General features: G+C 38.3%; 1 protein-coding gene across 4 annotated transcripts in view; it reads left to right on the top strand.

Moving 5' to 3' along the window:
* SMAP1 (small ArfGAP 1) overlaps nucleotides 1-19,743 on the top strand; it is an 85,424-nt gene that overhangs the window by 64,402 nt on the left and 1,279 nt on the right. For 2 of the 4 annotated variants that reach the window (XM_084283836.1, XM_084283834.1), the window contains 5 exons: nucleotides 5,512-5,639; nucleotides 13,897-13,971; nucleotides 14,933-15,101; nucleotides 15,707-16,035; nucleotides 18,415-19,683. In XM_084283836.1, the coding sequence (XP_084139962.1) occupies nucleotides 5,512-5,639; nucleotides 13,897-13,971; nucleotides 14,933-15,101; nucleotides 15,707-16,035; nucleotides 18,415-18,549 (836 nt within the window). In that variant the 3' untranslated portion in view covers nucleotides 18,550-19,683. The remainder of the gene's footprint in view (nucleotides 1-5,511; nucleotides 5,640-13,896; nucleotides 13,972-14,932; nucleotides 15,102-15,706; nucleotides 16,036-18,414; nucleotides 19,684-19,743) is intronic. The other 2 variants (XM_084283837.1, XM_084283835.1) reach the window with 1 other exon arrangement.

Here is a 19,743-nt window from a genome sequence, read left to right as displayed (position 1 = left end):
GTTCTTACATTCTTCACAAGCAATAGCGATAGTTAACGTTCATGCTGTGCTACCTCAAATTCTTTCCCTTACTTCCCAAGCTATGAGGAATCACAGCCTGTTTCTGCAGGCTAAATCTGCTTTTTGTTATTGATCTGTACAATTAGCTGGATCTTGCCCACACTGAACGAGTGCCCTATTGAGAATGTTAGGACTTGGAAGTTAATGCCAAAATCGGTAGCATGGGATTTTGTAACATTAATTTTTAATAGGGGAATTATAGGAAACATTTTTTCAGTTTGAAAGTCACAACATGTAAACCAGAGTTGCTCAGCATTGAAGTCACTGTCACTGCTCTCTCCATCGCAGCAGCGTTAATCTTGCATTCTGTGCTGCTTGGTGCCTTGGGGGTTCCTCTTACAAGAATTCTCTCCATTTACGTCAGATCAATAGAAATAAGACAATTTAAAGAAATATTTGTAAAAAAAAAAATGTATGATAGCTTTTTAAGATAGTGAGGTGTTTTTTTTCCTGAATGCTATCAGTGTATGCCACTTAAATTATTTCAGTATTACATGAATACAGAAAAAAGTGAGAAGTTAATATTTTTAAACTATGCTATCTTACAGAATAATGAGAAAAAAGGAAAGTTCATTTTACATATTCTGCACCATTTACTGTGTTTAGACATGCCTTTTATAAACCAGTTAATTGCACATCCTTGATTAATCGGTGTAGTAAGCTGTTACAAATAATCAGGAGAAATTGAGTTTTATTATGTTGCATGTTTTTTTTTTTTTTTTTTTTTTTTAATATTCATGCTTATTTAAGATACTCCTAAATATACCATAATTATTGTGCTGCTGGAAAGAAGCTCTAATACAATGAACCAGAATACAGCATCATTAATTGAATGGAAGGAAGGTAGCATTATGAAAGGAAGTGGTATCATCATAGAAGGAAGCTGTCATTAATTGAATGAGATGTGTGGGGCACTCATCTGATGTGCTTGGAGGTAAAGTAGGATATGCCAAAAGCTGCATATCTGTCTGCTTGTGAGGGGGAAACATTCTGTGAAGGATTTCTGTGAAGTTTTGAGAGCCTCATCATAGCATGAAATGTAGCACGGTGTTGCATATGAGAGAGATGCGCTTGTGTCAGTGCTGTCTGGCGAGTACCAAAGCAGCATCGTTGGTCATAAATTGGAAAGCTGCATTTATGAAATCAAAAAAAGACATTTATAAGTACATAAATATCATTTGCATACATAAATACATGCTAATATTTATGGTATTGCTGCTATGTTAAGATCATGTTTAGGAGGTCTCCACTCAAAACGAAAATGTTTACGACCACTCGGGGCATGTGGCATTGTTAGCTTTCTGGCTTTCCACATTTCATTTTGAGAAGTATTATATAGAAACAACCTTCCTATGAGTGATTTTTCACTTCTGCAAAGGTTTTAGCAGTAAACATCAGTTTAATAATGCAGTATATAACTCCACAACAATTTGGGATATAAACAATATTTCTGTCCCAGATTTTGTTTCAAGTGTTCAACTATTTTTCTCAGCTCTGCCTTTTTAATAATTTGGTGCAATAAATAATCATATCCATACTCAAAGTCCTCTCTCCTTTCCTTGCAAGTTTTAGTATGGCTGTCATAAATATATAGAGAGAGAGATATTAAAACACATGGCAGCTTAGTAGCAAAGGTCTTGTAAATAGCTTGCCCCGTAGAAAATCAGCTTCAGAAACATAATGCAAAGTTTAAGAATAAATCTTCTTGCTGTGCCCTTGAATCTCTTCTGTTGGTCATTTCCACTGTTGGCGAAGAAAATTATACCGCACATTAATGCTGTGTATTAAAGCTTTCATAACAAAAGGCAGCATGACTTGGAAAGTTTCAGAAACCAGCAAAATGTATACAGAAAAGCACTATAATGGTAAATCCTTCACTTATTGAATATATCCTGGTAAATGGCTTTTGTTTCTACTAGCCAATTTAAATAAGACTTCCTAATCTGAAAGCAGAAGCAGCATCTGCTGTTGTGTAGCATGGCAGACAGCAGTCGGATATTACCTGTCACATTGTCATAGATGTAGAAAGAGCAAGTTTGGGACCACAGATAGGAACAGCAATGAAAACCAGCATCTACTGCGGTGGGGTTGTGCCACGTCTCGTGCTTCACCCGCAGCTACTGGTGAGGATGAAGGTTTGGGAGTACTTTTGATTAAAAGTGCTTTCCAAGTAACTCTGTGATTGTCTCCATAAGACTTCTGTTGGTTAAAACTAGAAATTTCTCGAAATTTAAAGTGAGGAGAGAAATGAGAAAGTGCTTTCAAATCAATGGTCTGGTGCACTGAGGTTGAGAATACCCAACATGTGAACTATTGCACTGAAACACAAGTTTGTGTATGCCTGCATGCATATATTTAAATGAAGACACTCATATTGCTACAAATGGTAAACATGATTGAAAACACTTAGTTGTTTTTTTTTTTTTACATTCTGAAATTTATCACATTCTGGAATCTTCTAGTTTCATTGTGGAAAAAATGCTTTACAAATCACTTTTTAATAGATACAAGCATTCCAACCATTGTGGTTTTGAAAAATTGGTAATACAGAATCTCATGTTATTCCAGAGTTGAACTATGTTGTAAACAGTAATTCAGAGTGGCTGGCTTCTGCACTGATACAGACAAGGAAATGCTCATTTTTAATGTAAAATTCAGTAAGAGGTCGAAAGTATGTACATTATCAAATAAAAGTCTTTGTGAATACGTATAGCTGTTAAAACAGCTTTAGATTGATCTGCTGAAAACTTAAGTTTTCATAGTACTAACTTATAAGCAGGTTATTAAATACTTGAAAGAAAATGTGCTCTTGCAAATGTGTTCTTCCAATGAATGCTCAAACATATGAAATGTTTGTTTTACTAAATGACTATGTTTAAATTTAAAGTCTTACGTTAAACATTTTTACATTCAGGGAAACTGCACCACTTTGGAATGTAAGATTTTCTCTTTAATACACGTGTCTCACTGAGAAAATGAGAACGTTAAATTATTAATTCTAGACAAATCCTTTTGCTTGAAAATTATGCACTGTTCATTCCTAAATTTATCTGAAACAGTCAACTTTTGGGGAGATGTTTTTGGAACTGCCTGTCTGCAGAATGACCTTAAATGAATAGAACACTTGGCACTGCCAGAAGCTTGTTCCTTGTGTGCAAATACGTTTATCTGCACATATCTTAAAGCATGGGTGTGGATGAATGGTGGACCAGATTATTTGTACGGTGTCTGCTGGCTTCCAGTCATCAGAACAGAAATAAGGAAAGGAGATCTTCATGGCTAAGATGTAAGCAGGTTTGCCATGATCATAGATGACTTTGTGTAACTTTGGTTTTCAGAATTGTTGAAGTGGTAATCCTCCCAGCAAAGTCAAATCATGACACAGGAATTAACTGTGATGTGGCTACTGCAGTCCTGTCATCATTGTTCAAGTCACTAACTTATTTAGTACAGAAGGTCTAATATGGCCAAGCCATTCCCATGGCCATTTTGCCTCTGTGGAGTTCTTGAGTCTTTCTTAGTCCTTGAAGACAGCATAATTATCCTTACAGACTTTGGGGAACTTAGGGCAATAAACACACATGCTGAGGTTCAGTTTCTGGAGAATGCTGTTCACTTGCAGCCTTCCTGTATCCCTGCCTTGTAGGTATTTCGGTCTTGTTACTGGGTCTGCGTGCCTTTGCTGGCGTGCACAATTTGGTCTGAATTTCCTATTGATACGAAGTGGATTTGAGAATTAGCAAACAGGAATTAGGAACTATTAATGTTCCTGCTTGATACTGAATCAAGGCATAAAATCACGTTGTGTCTGAAGGAGTCACAAAAGCAAGCATACAGCTTTCAAAGAATTGCAACCCAGCACCCTTCCACTTGGTTGTTTCCTAATTCCCTGCATGAAAAGGGTGCAGAAAGTGCTTTAAAGTATGCTGGGGGTTTTACATATACCACAGCCTGTTCTGTTACAGTTTCTGTAGCAGCTGTAGCCATGCCACATTCTCTGTGCTTACAAAGGCACAAAGGTTAGCTTCTCTAAAGTAAGGCAAAAGATGGATATGGGTGGGTGGCGGTAACTTCAGACACATTCCACATTGCCAGATTTTGACATTTGTGACTTCAGTGTCAGCTTTTCAAACACATAGCAGTACCAGGCTGTGCTTTTAAAATAAATATTTACGAGCAGCGTGGCCAAAGGGGTGGGGGTGTCATGGATGGACGGTGGGCCATCAGAGTTTGAAGGCAGGCATCATTGAAACATGAAGACATCTTGTGGGGATATTTCGTACGGACTGTTTCCGATGCACTGACTTCTAATACGAGTTAACAGCTAAAAATCTTGTCAGCTCTTCTGTGATAGCCTAGAAACCACTTGAGTGAGGAAACTGATGAAGTGTCTGGTGATGCCTTCAGGCTTCTTCCAACTTGTCAGCATCCTGGGCTACTGGGAGCAGTAGTCTCCAGCTGCTGGCACTGCAGCAAGTTTGCATGTGACTGAACAAAATAATGAAAAATGAGAATATTCTACATGCAAGGTGACAGATTTTACTACATTCAGCCAGTTATTCGTGTTTCTAAAAAAAAAACAGGAGCAAAAGGAGATCTTATTTCTAACTAATAAACTTACTCTTTTATTCTATTCTGTCTTTAATAAAACAAAATGCCAATTCATTTATGATTGTTTTACAGATGGGAAAGAATGCTGCAGTTATTTAAGAGATGGACTTGTATTATTTTAAATAAGTGTTGGAAGCCTCTTATGATTTGCTTTTAATTAAACATTGCATTTCAACCATGCTCTTCACTAATCAGACCGCTTCTGTGCTTTTATTAGAGTTGTAGAAATTTTAATATACCAAAACCTCACATCTCCCTTCTGCCTTACATACTTCTCTGTGGTAGCAAGGCATATGCTTTGTGTGTTATCACGAGATTGCTAATGCTGATATTCCAATGATAGACCTCTGCTCTGGAAATAGATCTTTTCGCTGTGCTTGATAATTTTCATGGTTGTAGGATATTGGAAAAAAACGCCATACATTGTAGTAAAAAGGAGCAAGTGACTGTTTTTTCTTAAATAAATATTAACTGTTTTTGAAGGTTCTTGAAGTTTTTTAAGTTTAAAAATGGTGATCTGTAGTCTGTGTTTTAAATTTGGAATATATTACTGAGAGTCTGTAAGTGTTTCAGAAGTTTCTGGTAGATATATTTGAAGTTAGCTACCTGTGTGTAATTGTATGACTTCAAAAAAAAATCCTTTAATTAGAACTCTACATAAATTAAAATTTGCTTTACAGAAACTTACTCTGAATAATGAGAACAGTCTTATCTTAGGAATTGAATACATATTTGATGGCAGTGGGGAGGATGGGCAGCTTTAATTATTTTTTAATTATTTATTACCCATTAAAATATTAACAATTTTCACTTCAAATGCAATTCCATTGTCTTTTTAAGATGGTCCAGCTGAAGCATCTGTTACAAATGGAGGCACTGCTACTGCCGCAGCATTGAACGATGACCTGGATATCTTCGGTCCGATGATCTCTAATCCTTTACCAGCAGCTGCTGTATCTCCTGCTCAGGTAAAATTTATTTGGCCATATGTGTGCCTCAATTTGTGTGTTGGTGCGCATAGTTTCTTTCCAGGAGTTGTTCTCATGGAGATTCAGAGAGAAGGAATGTGTCTGTTTGCAGCTGGAGACTCTAGCCATAGTGACTACATTTTTCACACTTCTTCAGGCTTCCCTGCGCTTGGATATAGAATTAAGAGGGATATTTAGGAAACGCTACAGCAGATGCTTCTGTCTTAAAGCTGCTGACAAATTGGGGTCTCAAGCATCATACCCAAAATCAAGAATGGATACCAAGAAAAACTAATACTGCTTCCTGGACTGATCTGTCTTTTTCTCATCTTGGAACTTGTGTGTCCCTCCTTCCTCAAGGAAGGGGTGGCATGAAACCCCTACACCTGGCCTCCTCCCTGTCATAGCACCATGACAGTTCGAAAGAGACCCCATTGCCTTGCCTGCCGTAGCTGGGAAAGGCAGCTTTGGGATGCACAAAGAAAGCACTTCATGCTGCAGCTCCATCAAAGTAGCTTTCAGCCTCAGAGAACAAAGTGCTGGTGCTGAACGTGGCAGGTATAGATGAGAATGCACACGGGATGACTTCCTTACCCAAAGTGGCTTCTGACAGGGAGGTTTTGCCCCACCTATGGAGACCTTTTAAGGTTATTTGGAGGCTTCTGCTTGCAGAAGGCTTTCTGCCTGACTCAGCTGAAGCAGGAAGGTCGTCTGTATTCTTGAATTTATGCTTTGGGACCTATGATCCGTACTTACTTTTCCTTCCCCAGTAGTTCCGATCATATATAAACTGGAAGGAATGGTGATGGAAAGTAATTGTGATTGGACTGGCCTACTGTAATTTTGTTCCCAAATGATCCGTTTGTCACTGTGGTCACCTCAAAGCCTTGAGGAGCAATTGCTGTTGTCACAAGGTTTGATTGTAATTGTTATTCTATATATTTTACTCTCCCCTCATCTAGTTGTTGCTGAGGGCTGGCTTTCTGAAAAGTGCTGGGTAGGGTTGTAGAGCCTGAAATCACGCTTCTTTTTCAGCATAAAAACTACAGATAAGGCAGGCTTCCCAGCATGCCTTCAGCCAGCTGTAAATGGTGAGAGATGAGTGGTTTGGATGTGTTAGCTCAGACTGCAAAGGAAATTGTTGGTATGGATTTTCTTGGCTCTTGTGGATGTCTGTGTTCAAAGTACCAGAAAGGACGGTATCTAAGTGCACGCTGTCTGCTATTCTACAGCCTTATGTCAAAATTGATCTAGATAAACCTACCTGTAGAGCTAGATGGGAAAAGCAGGAGCCCATTTCCAGCTTCACTGAGCTGTTTAATGTATCCAATTTTGGTGTAGATTGGGTAAATTGAAATCTAGAATCATGCAGTTTCCACTCAACCCCATAATAAACAGACCAGCAATAGTAGCACGTGTAATAGGAAGGGCTGACTTGTGTTTTTCCCCTTTTCCTGCCTTTCTGATGCTGGAAATGATTTCCCCTATATGTAGTTATTGTCTGCACAGGAGAAAAGATTTTTGGGGTACAATTAACATTGCCCAATCAGTCTTTTCAGGGAGCTTTCAGAATTGCAGCTTTCTCTTGATTCCATTCCGTGAGCAAGCGGTGAGATCCGCTGGTTAAACAAGTGATGTAGCTGCGGAGTTCAGGAAGCCAAAAAGAAGGCTAAATGCTTAAGAATGAGAAAAAGTTAAGTGAAGGGTGATTATCTGGATGGTGATGATTTCTGAAGCGTTAAATAATGGGGTGGCTGCTACAGCATATTGAATAAAACGTATTAGCAGTTAAAGGTAAGAAAGTGCATTTCTGTGATAAAGATTGTTCTGATATTTATAGTTTATCTGTGATTGTGCTAGTTTGTAGACCAAGGATAGCACTTATTAAATAGATTACAAAGTAGTAAAAAGGAAAATATTCTCAATATCTGCTAAGTATCAACTTGTTTGTATCCTGGGAAGCGTGGCTATATTTACTTGCAGTTAACAAACCAGTCCAGATTTTTAGTGATAATTTGCTTTTTTCTGAGAGCCATAATCAGGAGCAGCAAATAGAACTTTTATCAAATAAATGGCCCTTATGGCATCTTGCAAGATTTAATTCTTGGTTGTCTTCCATTTTTAATCAGTAGTCTCAAAGAAAATGTGATATAAACAGATAATTTCCCTAGATTAGAGACAGGGAAATGGTAGGTAGCAGAGGATGGGTTTCTGGTGCTGATTAAATGGCTTGCTTGGTAAAGTGAATATTCCATTTTCCTTTAGGTCTAAAAAGGCCTTGCAGGTCTTGCACGTTTGGACGGTGGTATCTAGTGTGGGCACTGATTCTGGAAAGGACTTGAGGGTGCCTCTCATTTGGCAGCAGAATGAGTATTTTGCAACATGGATAAAAGTTGGATGGGATTCAGGGACCCTGAAAGTTGGATGGGATTCAAGGAAGTGTCAGGAAAATACTGGAGGCTGGAAACTATGCTTTGTTATGAGATTTTAAGGATTCTCTCTGTTTAATGTACTGACGCAAAGAGGTGGTGTGATTATGTTCTGTAATTATTTTGTATGAGACTGCAAATGGGAAGGTGGACATGGAGTCCAGTAGCTGAGTAACCCTACTGTGCAGTTCCTACATTTGTTATTGGAAAATTTAGAGTAGAAATCTGTGGCCAATTCTGAAGTTGGGATGAGTAGCACTTGTTTGAATATCTAATAATAGAATGAACTGACTTCAAAAACTGAAGGTAGAATAAGGGATCAAATGCAAAATAATATGGCTTACATGCTCACCCAGATTTGCTGTGGTGTTCTGCACAGGTGTTTCTGAGATACCACAGCAGGGTTTGTGGGCATCAAAAGAGAAGGAAATATAACTTCTGTTCCTCAGACTGATTTGCAGGAGCAACATACGCTCGTTCATTATTCACAGGATTGCTTTTCTTTTCCAATCTAACCTTTAAGATAGGACTTAGTATTCAATGAGTATTTTTATGGCACTGCAGAGCCCAGAAGTGTACTGTTTGAATGTTTTATTATGAGAACAGAACAGTGTGATGTCTGAAGAACTTAGGATTTGTAGTGACAGTCGACATGGCCAAGACATGATTTTAAATGAAAACAAAAGCATTTATTTATTTTTTGTTCTCAACCATTACTTCAGTATACAGTGTTTTATTGACTTTTACTCTCCTTTCAGATGCGTCTTTATTATAGTTTCCATAAAAACTAAAAATATTTCTTCCTACTTCTCTGTGTAGCTGGATATTAAAAAAAAAAAAAAACACAAACAACAGTTGATTTTGTGAAATGCACAATATGGGAATGGGTAACTTTTTTTCTAGAAATTTGCTGACTAGCAAATTCAAGAGGGTTTCAGTTAGCTTAACCAGCTCCAACTGTAAAGCTAGATAAAAGGCATTTGCTATAAAATTTACCAATTATGCAGTATTCGTGGACAGAAAAAGAAAAAATGACATTTTGTACGGTTAGTGACACTTTGTAATGTGAAGTGAGCATAGCTGAATTATAATTATTAGTACAAGGTTTTTTGTTGCCAAACATTGGATGGGAATTGAACAACGGTCTATCACTCTTAGTTGTAATTAAGCAATTTCCTAAATTGTTTCAGCCAGATTGTAATTTCAGATTTTGTATGGGAATATCCTCCAGCAAAAACGTGATCTTCACTCTTTGCGGAAACTTGTAGCATGGGGGAGACGTGGAGAACTGTAGGTAGTAAGTTAAAAAGTCACTGAAACACTTCACATGCATCTTTAATTGAGCAAAATACTAAAATCCACTGAAATTACACTTTGGATTTTTGTGTGCCTGTTTTGGATCATATTGGGAACTGAGAATTGGAGCAAGGGCTATCAAAAATTGTTTTTGTAGAGATGCTGTATGTTCTTCATGAGTGTTTGAAGGCAAACTTTAAAGTAGTGATGTGATTTAGATAACTACGCATTCTCAAATACTTGTTTTTCCCTGAGACCAGATGTATGCACATACTGTGGCTGCTATCAATCAGCCCACAAGCTTTAACTTCTTAACAAAAGTTGTGGTAATGATGATGTGTCGTAGTCCTTGTTTTTTTCTGGACAGAAAATGACTTACTCAGAAACTTGCTTTAAGGTGAATGTTCTTTGTGTGAGGCCTTACTGGAGAGCTATTTAGTTCTGTTATATTATGATCTGCTGGATTGCTTGTGGCTTCTGCTCATGTTTATTTTATCCCTCTAGATTTTGAGGTAATCTGAAAGATAAGTTTATTGCTTCATCTGAACATGGGGGACGTGGAGTGACTCTTCACTGTGACTATAATTAATTACTACCAAACTTACCAAATTCTGTCTCTAACTGTAGAAAGTTGTCTTATCTCCTTTCCTAATCACTAGTCTGCTGTACTTGACCAGTTTATCATCGTTGATACAATCTGTGGTGTCTGATGATGACTGGCAGTGTTCAGTGGCAGGCTGGATTTGGGGTTCACACTGAAGCTTCTTACTCAGGCAGTCGCTGTGTGTTTGCACATGGTAGGCAGAGCTGAAATCCTGTGTAATTATGTCTGTGTCCACAAATTGAAGCTACTCGGATCTCTAGTCTGTGTTTGGGAAGTTGGTCACTGGGAATTCTTCAGCACCTTGCTGCTCCTGCCCCTTCTTCAGCAAGTTGTTTAGATGCGGTGTCAGTGATAAGATTACAGAACATAGAAGTGGTCAAATGATCTTTAAATTATTGAATTATCTGTTTTGGTGCCAATAGCTGTTTGTTTATCTCACAAAGAAGCTTAAGAGGATTTCTGCACGCTTTAGTATAAATTAACATTGGTTAGCGCTGGTCCTAAGTTCATTTTTTTTAATATGTGTGTTCATGTTGTGGTAGTTCAAATATTGCTGGAAGCATTGGTGCAAAAGATTTGAATCATTTTGAGGTCATGGAATCATAGAAGCATTGAGGTTGGAAAAGACCTCCAAGATCATCTGGCCCAACCATCACCCTACTACCAATGTCCCTAAGCACCATGTCCAACCTTTCCTTGAACAGCCCCAGGGACAGTGACTCCACCACCTCCCTGGGCAACCCGTCCCAATACATGACTGCTCTTTCTGAGAAGAAATGTCTCCTTATTTCCAACCTGAACCTTCCCTGACACAACTTGAGGCCATTCCCTCTTGTCCTATCACTAGTTCTCTATGAGAAGAAGCCGACCCCCAGCTCCCCACAGCTTCCTTTCAAGTAGTTGCAGAGAGCGATAAGGTCTCCCCTGAGCCTCCTTTTCTCCAGGCTGAACACCCCCAGTTCCCTCAGCTGCTCCTCACAGGCCTTGTGCTCCAGGCCCTTCACCAGCTTCATAGCCCTGCTCTGGACACGCTCCAGGGCCTCCATGTCTTTCTTGTAGTGAGGGGCCTAAAACTGAACACAGGACTCGAGGTGTGGCCTCACCAGAGCAGAGTACAGGGGGACAATCACCTCCCTGGTCCTGCTGGCCACACTATTCCTGATACAAGCCAGGATGCCGTTGGCTTTCTTGGCCACCTGAGCACACGGCCGGCTCACGTTCTCCCAAGTGTTGTATTTCAGTTATTCGGTGTTGGCCTTTTTCAGTTTTAAACTCTTGAAACTTCTGATGCAAATCTCAATTGTTCTTGTGTTGAGTGGCAAGAACGTGCCCTCTTTTATTGTATTCTTGATGAAAAAGACTGCTTCAAGCTATATACAGACATTCCTTAGTTTACCTTTCTCCCGTTTTAACTACTCTTGTGCTTCTTTAGTTTTACGTTTAAAGAATGCAGTGCTTCAGAGAAGACCATGAAGTCTGCAGTAGGGTGACATCTCTTCTTCCTAGGGAACTGGCAGAACAATGGATGCTTGTAATGTTGCAATCTTTGTGGATTTAGTTGAATTAAACTTTCTTCCTCGTCTGTGATAGACAAACCAGAATCGTGACCCAGGTTCCCCTCTGTTTCCTGAAGACATGGCCCAGCTGAAGAGGCTTGACAGGGAATGAAGAGTAGAAGGTGCTTGTTCTTGGACCTCTCTGCATGCTGAAAATTTGTAGGCATTATGAAGTGTTTCCAGCCTATACTTTGCAGTATACTACTACTACTTTTTTACTTTCTCTTCAATAACTTTACATTCTGGGCCATGATGAGTAAAAATGTACATAATTCAGTGCAGAAGCCATACCAGACTAATGAATTGTTGAAGAAGAGCTGGAATTTAGATATGATGGATGTTATTACAGTAACAGGATCTGCATCACTCTGCGCCTGGGGGAAGAGAAGGAACTAAGGAACTCCTTATATAAGTCTGTATCTTGGCATGCTTTTGAAAGCTGTCTTATTAGTATGCATGCTGTACAGTTCGGAGTGGAGGTAACAGTGCTAAGAAGCTTACAGTCTAATGGAGAAATAATGTAGATATGCAAAATTCTGTGATTCTGTGAAAATAGCCATGTGCAATTTGTGTAGCCAGATGGTAAAGCGATGGATTCAGCTACCAGATTTGTGGTCCTGACACATTTGACAGATACTTTATGGTGAAAATTTCCCTTGCTTAGGTGTTACCTTTACAGGTAATAAATAAGCTGTCAATAACTAAACCAACTTACATTTGAACGTGACGCACATTTGAGATAACTGCTAGTAGTTCAGATAAATTGTGCTGTATTAAACAGCTCAGCAGTGTTGTTTCTTAACCACCTGACAAGTGTTTAGTTTTGATACAGCGACTGAGAGTACTGCACGTAGCCTGTCTTGAAGGCCTGATACTATATGTATTCAAGACATGCTTATCTAGAGGCCTTGGAGAGCATGAGAATGTTAGGTATGTGAAAATGATCTCAATGTTTTTTTAACTTGAATGCCACCTGCTGTTTTCTTGCCATGTATTTTGCATTATCTTCCATCTATTTAGCTGTTGAACACTTAGGGCAGTGGTTGTTCAGTGCCTTTGGCTCCTCTTACAATCTTCCCCAAACAAACTGAAGGAAAAGATGTTCATTGAACATTCATTTCAAACATAGCAGCTGATCAGTCCCCATGGTCTTTAGCTGTCTCTTCTCTTTTGTGCACACATGTATGATTTGCTTTATTTCACTAAAGCATCTACAGGTAGCAATATTTCATGTATCTGGAGACAATTTTAACCTGAGGTCATCCCAGATGAGAACAGTTTATCTCTGATGCTATTGTTTATTTAAAACCAAACTAAAATGCACATGAAAACAAACAAAAAACAGAAAAAACACAGATACTACTGTTCTCCCTCCTAGAAAAAAGCAAACCTTTTCCTTACTGCAGCATGAGTGGCAGAGAAGAAGATGCCTCTGTTAACTCACCTCTGCTATTAAAATGTCTTTCTCCAGTATGCTGAGCATGGCTGTTGTACAGAGGCTACCTTATGCAGTAAGAGGAGAACGTCTAATAATTTGGTAACGGGAGAACATACAATAATTCGGTAATGAGACTTCCTGCGTGGATGCATGGGAAACATACAACCATTTAGGGTAGACTGTTACCTGAATACATCATTTAAATTCATCTCTGGTATTTTCAAAGAACGCCACACCAGCCTGACAAATAATCCTCACAGATTGAGAGGACTTCCTACTGCCCATTACAAAACTCTTATTTTGGCTTTGCAATCACGATTTGTTGTCAGTTACAAGCAGGAGGCACCAGCTTTATTAATATGTGCTGAAGGAAGTTGGTAATTTAAGTACATGTTGGCCAGAGAGATGATTTCATGGGTGTTAAACAGTTCCCGGTCTTTTTCTGTCTTCTTTCCCCTTTGTAGTGCCATCATCCTACTCTTTGTAGGATGGTTTCCGTAGGGTCTCAGTTTGACTTTTGCCCAAATTGAGTATGGTATAAATGCAGGGTTTTCAGTTGCCAGAGAGTTCCTGTTCCTTACTCTCTGCCCTTCCTACAGTAGTTTTGGAGATTCTGCCCATCAATCATCCGAATCCACACTTTTTCTCCCTATGGTTTCTGACCAATTTAGTTGGTATCACTTTTTTTTTTCCCCTAATTTATAACACTGCCTTATCCTATAGCTTTTTAACACTGCAGCAGTCAGATACGCTTTTTGAGGCTGTGTACCCAATGCTCGTATTGCAGTGTTGGTACAAATCCAGTGTCAGTATGTGTAGGGGAGTTTTCAGGGCCTGCCAGCAAAGCCAGGAAAGCATCGAGTTTGTGGCTCCAAGGGGGAATACAGATGTCTTACAGCAGCTGCTTGTTTTGGGGTGGCATCTTGTCCTACAGGCGTTGCTGTGGGATGATGGTGAAGAAGGAGATGGACCTGACTGCAAATCCAGTCCATTCATTGTGGTACTGCAAGTAGGTTTTTGTGTTTTGTAGAAAAGGGTTGAAAAATCGCATAGGTTCTGGCATCAGGCAGATGTATGCTAACTGGGTGGCGTTGTTTGGCTGGACCATAACTTAAATACGTGCTATGATCCTGGCTTTCTTGCAGTGTGCATACAGTTGATTTGTACTGAAAGTTCCCACTGCTAACAGAATGAGTTGGTTTAAGAAATTTAATGGGAATGCAGCATATTGCCTTGTTACCTAAGCAAACTCTGGTATGGAAGTGTGTGTGTTAACAGCAAAGTAACATAACTGACAGACACTTGGAGGAAATTTGTTTATAAAACACTTGGTGCAAGAGCAATAAAAAACCTGACAGCCTGAGTGTGTTTTAGGTTTTCAGTCCTGGGCTACAGTAAGCTTCAGATAATTAAGCTTTCTCAATAACTCAAATGTACTTAAAGAACTAAAAGCTAATTACATTGTATTTTAGAACTTGTATTAGTTTATCAACTGAAATTTTATTTCTGCCTTTTCTCCAAAAAATACGATCCTCTTAGCTGGAGTATATTCTAAAACACTGAATCTTTTGTTAGCTCCTCTCTAATTTATTCTATGAGAGGATTAATGAGATGTGAATTGTAATCTCCTTATTGATTTCCTAATTATTTTTCATAATCTAGCTAGAGCTTGTGATTTATGCTGCTCGCTGATAAAAAATAATAATAATGTAGGAGCACCAAGAGTGAATAACCTGTATGTGTAATCCCTGGTGTTGGTCTGGGTTTTAGTCTTGTTTCATAACCTGTCTGGGTGGTGTTCTTGCCATACCGCATGTACTGCTGTCTTGCTTTTCAAAGCCTCATTTAATTTAATCTCTACAAATGGACTGGTTTTCATGTTGTTAAGGGATGAGGGTGTGCAGTAAATATTTAATGTAACAACTTCTGCTGCTTTCCTTCAGTAGTCTGTCTTGACCTTTATTTCCCAGAGCGCTTCCACTAAACCAGCAGCTGCCACCTTGTCTGCAGCATCCGGGGATCTCGATCTGTTCACTGAGCAAACAACAAAATCAGAAGAGTCGGCAAAGAAACAGCTCTCCAAAGACTCCATCTTATCGCTGTATGGCACAGGAACCATGCAGCAGCAGAATGCACCAGGTAAATCATGTTGTGACCGTTTCTAATGCAATCCTATTTTAAGCTTTACTTGGAATGCAATAATCTCCTACGAGTGTACAACCAAGGTGGGGTACTCTGCTGCCTCTCTTCAAATGAGGAATTCTGTTTTTACCATTTACAAGCAATGGGAAAATTACTGAAACATGAATATTGAAGCTGCAGAACACAATAGTGTGATTGTAATGTATTTATAGCTGTTGAAATTACCAAGTATGCATTTGACTGAAAGATTTGTGAATTCAGCTTCTGCCATCTAATTCTGCCAGGATGAGTGCAGAGCTGTCATGTTTTGATTTTGGCTATATTTGTGTGAAACCAAAGACTTGTAGTACAGCAATTGAAAGATTCTCACTGATCACAGGGATTTGCCAAACTCTTTTGGGCGGTTAATTTGTGGTGGTGAGTCCCTTTCCTTTGAGAGATTTTAAGCAACTTCCTACTTTTAGAGAAAGTAAATTAACAGTGCTGACATACAACTGGATAAAGTTATCCTTGAAAATTATTTTGATGCGTTTCCAACTTTGGGGCACGTGGGTTGAAAATCACAAAACACTTTTTCTGAAATCTTCCCTTCTCTGATACAGGTATGTTCATGGGCTCGTCCTCTATGCCATTTACCACACAACCGTCAACTCACTTTCAAGGTTTTCCAGCCATGGGAGTTCCTGTGCCTGCAGCAACTGGAATGATGGGAAGCATGATGGGACAATCGGTGCCAGTCATGGGACAGAGCACGGGTGTGATGGTAGGAATGGGAATGCCCAATGGATTTACTGGTACTGCACAAACTGGTGTGATGGGACTTCCTCAGAATGTCGTTGGACCTCAAGGTGGAATGGTGGGACAAATGGTTACTCCACAAAATAAGTATGGATTGCAACAAAATCAACAAGCTCAATGGAACCTCACTCAGGTAAACACTCCCTGTTCCCAAATAAGGATGATTTAAAAAAAAAAAAAAAAAGATGCTGCTTTTCTGATACAAACTGTTGAGCTGTAGGAAGACAGCTGCAGTGGAGCTGAGTTACAGACTGCTGGACTATGAGTTGCTCAGACACGCAGGGAGAAAGAATCCACAATGAAATAAATTAAAGATAACTAATAAAAAGCACAGAATAAACTTTGCCAAGGGAGACCAAACTCAGCTTTCTGCTACTGTAGCTAGTCTCAGCCCATTGTCTGAATTAGGTTAAATAAAATAATAACCTACTAGCTTCACTGTAATCATGCCATACTGAAGTGTAAACACAGCAGTATAGCTAAAAGCAGAATTTAATTGCTTGAGGATGGCTATTAACAGTTAATACTTTAATTTACAGACTTCAGGATAAATTGCAGTGGAATGTACACTGCTTTACACTGCGATATTCTACTGTACATAATTTGCTTAGATCCATGTTACTTATCTGTAGTATTTCCATGCTGTTTTTTATTTCTTAAACATGTTTAAAGGGTTCTCTAAGTGTCAGTATACACTTAGTACTATATTTATACAGTGTCCAATTAAACATCTTAAAATCATGTAGTTGAAAGCTTTTTTTTTTAAATAAACGATTCCCTAAGAGATCAATAGGATGATAGTAACTTTTTTTTTCATACGTTTTTAATGAGAAGAACAATACAATATTTACATGCTGCTTACTCTAGTGATTCATGAAGTGAACCTTAATGACTTATGTAGATTTAAGTACATAAAGTCCTGCAGTATGAACAGTTATGAAGGTAAGCAGTATTTCTTAAAGGAATAAAATAGGCCTTATTTAAAAATAGAGGCTGTCATTCGGCTTCAAAAATTACTTTTTAAAATGTGAGAATTCCAGAATTTCAAATGAAAAAATCCTCTATGGTCTTACTGTTAACAACTGTATCTTTTTTTTTAAGATACCTGACTTTAAAAAAGCCCCATATCAGCTTTGACATAAAAATCATGCTTCTTATCAAATATATATTAAAAGTTGGCTCACAGGACAAGCTCCTACCTATTTCTGCACTACTTGCACACCAGATAATAATATCAGTATGCTCATATTCAGCAATTTGTAGGGAAACTGTGTTTCAGTTAAAAGGGGAAGAGCTTGCTTTACTTACCAGAATAGCCTGCTTTATATAGTCTGCTTCTTAAGAATTCTGCTCAAGAAGAGATTAACAATTAGGTGAGATGTTCTCATCAGCATTTTTTAATTTCCATGTTCAGTGATTGGTCAGTCATTTTTGCGGATAAAAGTGTGAAAGCACACAGTACTGAATTTTACCCTGAAATACTAGCTTGCAGTTCATTTAACAACTTCTTTCACCAGTTTTTCACAATTTCCTTTTGTACACTGGTGTTGCATGGTTTTGTTCACATGAACTCTGAAATTTTACCTAATGCAGTCTCTTACTTTAATCTGATGCTGCTTAGCCAACATCCCTGTTCGTTGCTTCTGATTATTATTTGCTGTCTTGCTCTCAAACACTTAAGAGGGGACATCTTTACTCTGTCTATATGGTTAAGTTTTGAGCTTGTCAGTAAGTGTTTTTTAGAAGGTAAGAGGTTTTTAAAGGTTTTTATATTGGGTGCTGAAAATTACACCAAATAGATAATAGTTTTAGAAAGTAGAAGTATTTTTTGCACTGTCCTTAAGATGAATGTGCTTGATTTTGAACTGTTTCCCACCTTTAGTTACCTTTCTTAATTTCAGGTGAACCATTTGTTTTAAAGTAGTTAGGGTATCTTGAGTTGCTTCTTTAGCAAAAATGCTTAGATTTAGACAACACTCAAGTTAATAAATCTGTATCTTTTTTGGCCAGCTAAATGGACAATTTATATAAAAAAGCGTAGTCAAGATTTTGAGGTCTCCAAAGAAATACTGCTGAAACAAAAACCATGTGGAGTTGCAAATGTAGATAAGGCTATGCTACCTGCTTTGGTGTTTCCTTATTGCAGTTGCCAACGTTTTGTTGGTTAGCTTTGAAACTTCAGGCTGTTACCAACTGCAACACATCAGATTTCGTTGTCACATGCTCTGTGAATTCACCAGCAGAATGTTTGTAGGCTTGTCATAGACACCAAGTGCTACAGCCAGCCAACCTATGTATAATGATGATCACGTGAGCAGAAACTGGTTTCCGACAAGCTGGTCTCTTGAAAAATGTTCAGAAGCTTATCTTGAGTCAATATTTAATAAGAAATATTAAAGTTAGGAAAATATAATTTAACTGGGTTGCTAATTTAGGAGGCATTACTGCTTTTTGGCTAATAGTGTGTTGTTTCTCAGCACCAGTACTAACAAGACTTGTGTATGCTTCACAGATGAATCAGCAAATGGCCGGGATGAATCTCAGTAGTTCCAGCAACGTGATGGGCTTTGGCCAGCCCCCCAGCACAGTGGCAGGATGGACTGGAAGCTCCTCTGGTCAGACTCTGAGCACACAACTGTGGAAATGAAAGTTGCAATAGAAGTTTCCTCCAGAACAGCCACCTAACATTCCTTGTTCAAATGCATTTACTTTTGCTGTTCTCTCCATGTACATACTCTTTTTCTTTTTCCCAAGCTGTTCAGATTAAGAATATAACTGACTGACCGTGTTGTGGTCTATATTGATTTAAATTTGATGTAGTGAAAAGCAGATCAAGAATACATTTATATATCATTGGCAGCGTTTTCATACAATGCATATGATTTCATAGACCATGTATTTAAGAAGCTGCTTAACCACATACTGATTTTTTCCCTCAAAATTCTAGATCAAATGTTTGCATATAAGGGATGTAGCTATCATGTTAGTAATATCCAAAAATATAAACCCTGACCCCACCCCCCAAAAAAAAATTACCCAGTAATCCTGTAGAAGGTACTGTATGAACAAATGTTTAATCATATATAAATAGAATGTAAATGTATCACTGAGCAATGTTTTCTAGTGTATCAAAGAAATTTTGTTTCATCATACATTTCACTGTGATGTTATTATGGTGTGCATAACAGGGAATATGGTTATTGAAAGAAAGATAAACCTGGATGTTACTGTAGTTCTACAAATTAATAGTTTATTCTTTTAAAAAATGAGCATTTGATCCATTTGAGTTTCCTGTGATAAAGTACCCAATCTGGCTCACGAGGCATGTACACAGTATTAATGCTGAGAACTAGTGGCACAACATGTATACAAGGTAACTCAGTGTGAACAGATATATTTTTTCCTCGCAGTGATCCAGGTTTATGACAGTGATTGTGTTTACATTTTATGGTGCCTCGTAATGATAAAATGTTATTTCCCTATATTAAAAGGATAAATCCATAAATGATTGTGGGTTTTTATTTCATCATTGTACGATCAACTGGACAGCTATTTCTTCCAGAAGTCTGCTTTTAATGAAGGAAAACATGTTCAATTTGGAGCAGCTATTTATGCAAATATTGAGATCAACTGTTCATGATTTAAAATCAGTTTATAATTACACCATTAAGCTGGATAAATACAAAAAACTATGTACATACATGATGATTTTGAAAATATTCCATTGCAGTCATGTTTCTCTTGCTTGTTTTTACTATGTGGAAACAGCCTTAAAATAAAGGTAAGTGTCAGTTTATTAAGACGAGCTCAGAAATGCATGCAAACAAGTTAGAACGAAGCA

The sequence above is a fragment of the Netta rufina genome (genome assembly GCF_964035555.1).
Source record: "Netta rufina genome assembly, chromosome: 3".
NCBI lineage: Eukaryota > Metazoa > Chordata > Aves > Anseriformes > Anatidae > Netta > Netta rufina.
The sequence above is the reverse complement of the archived record's forward strand: the minus strand, read 5'-3'. Positions and strand labels throughout refer to the sequence as shown.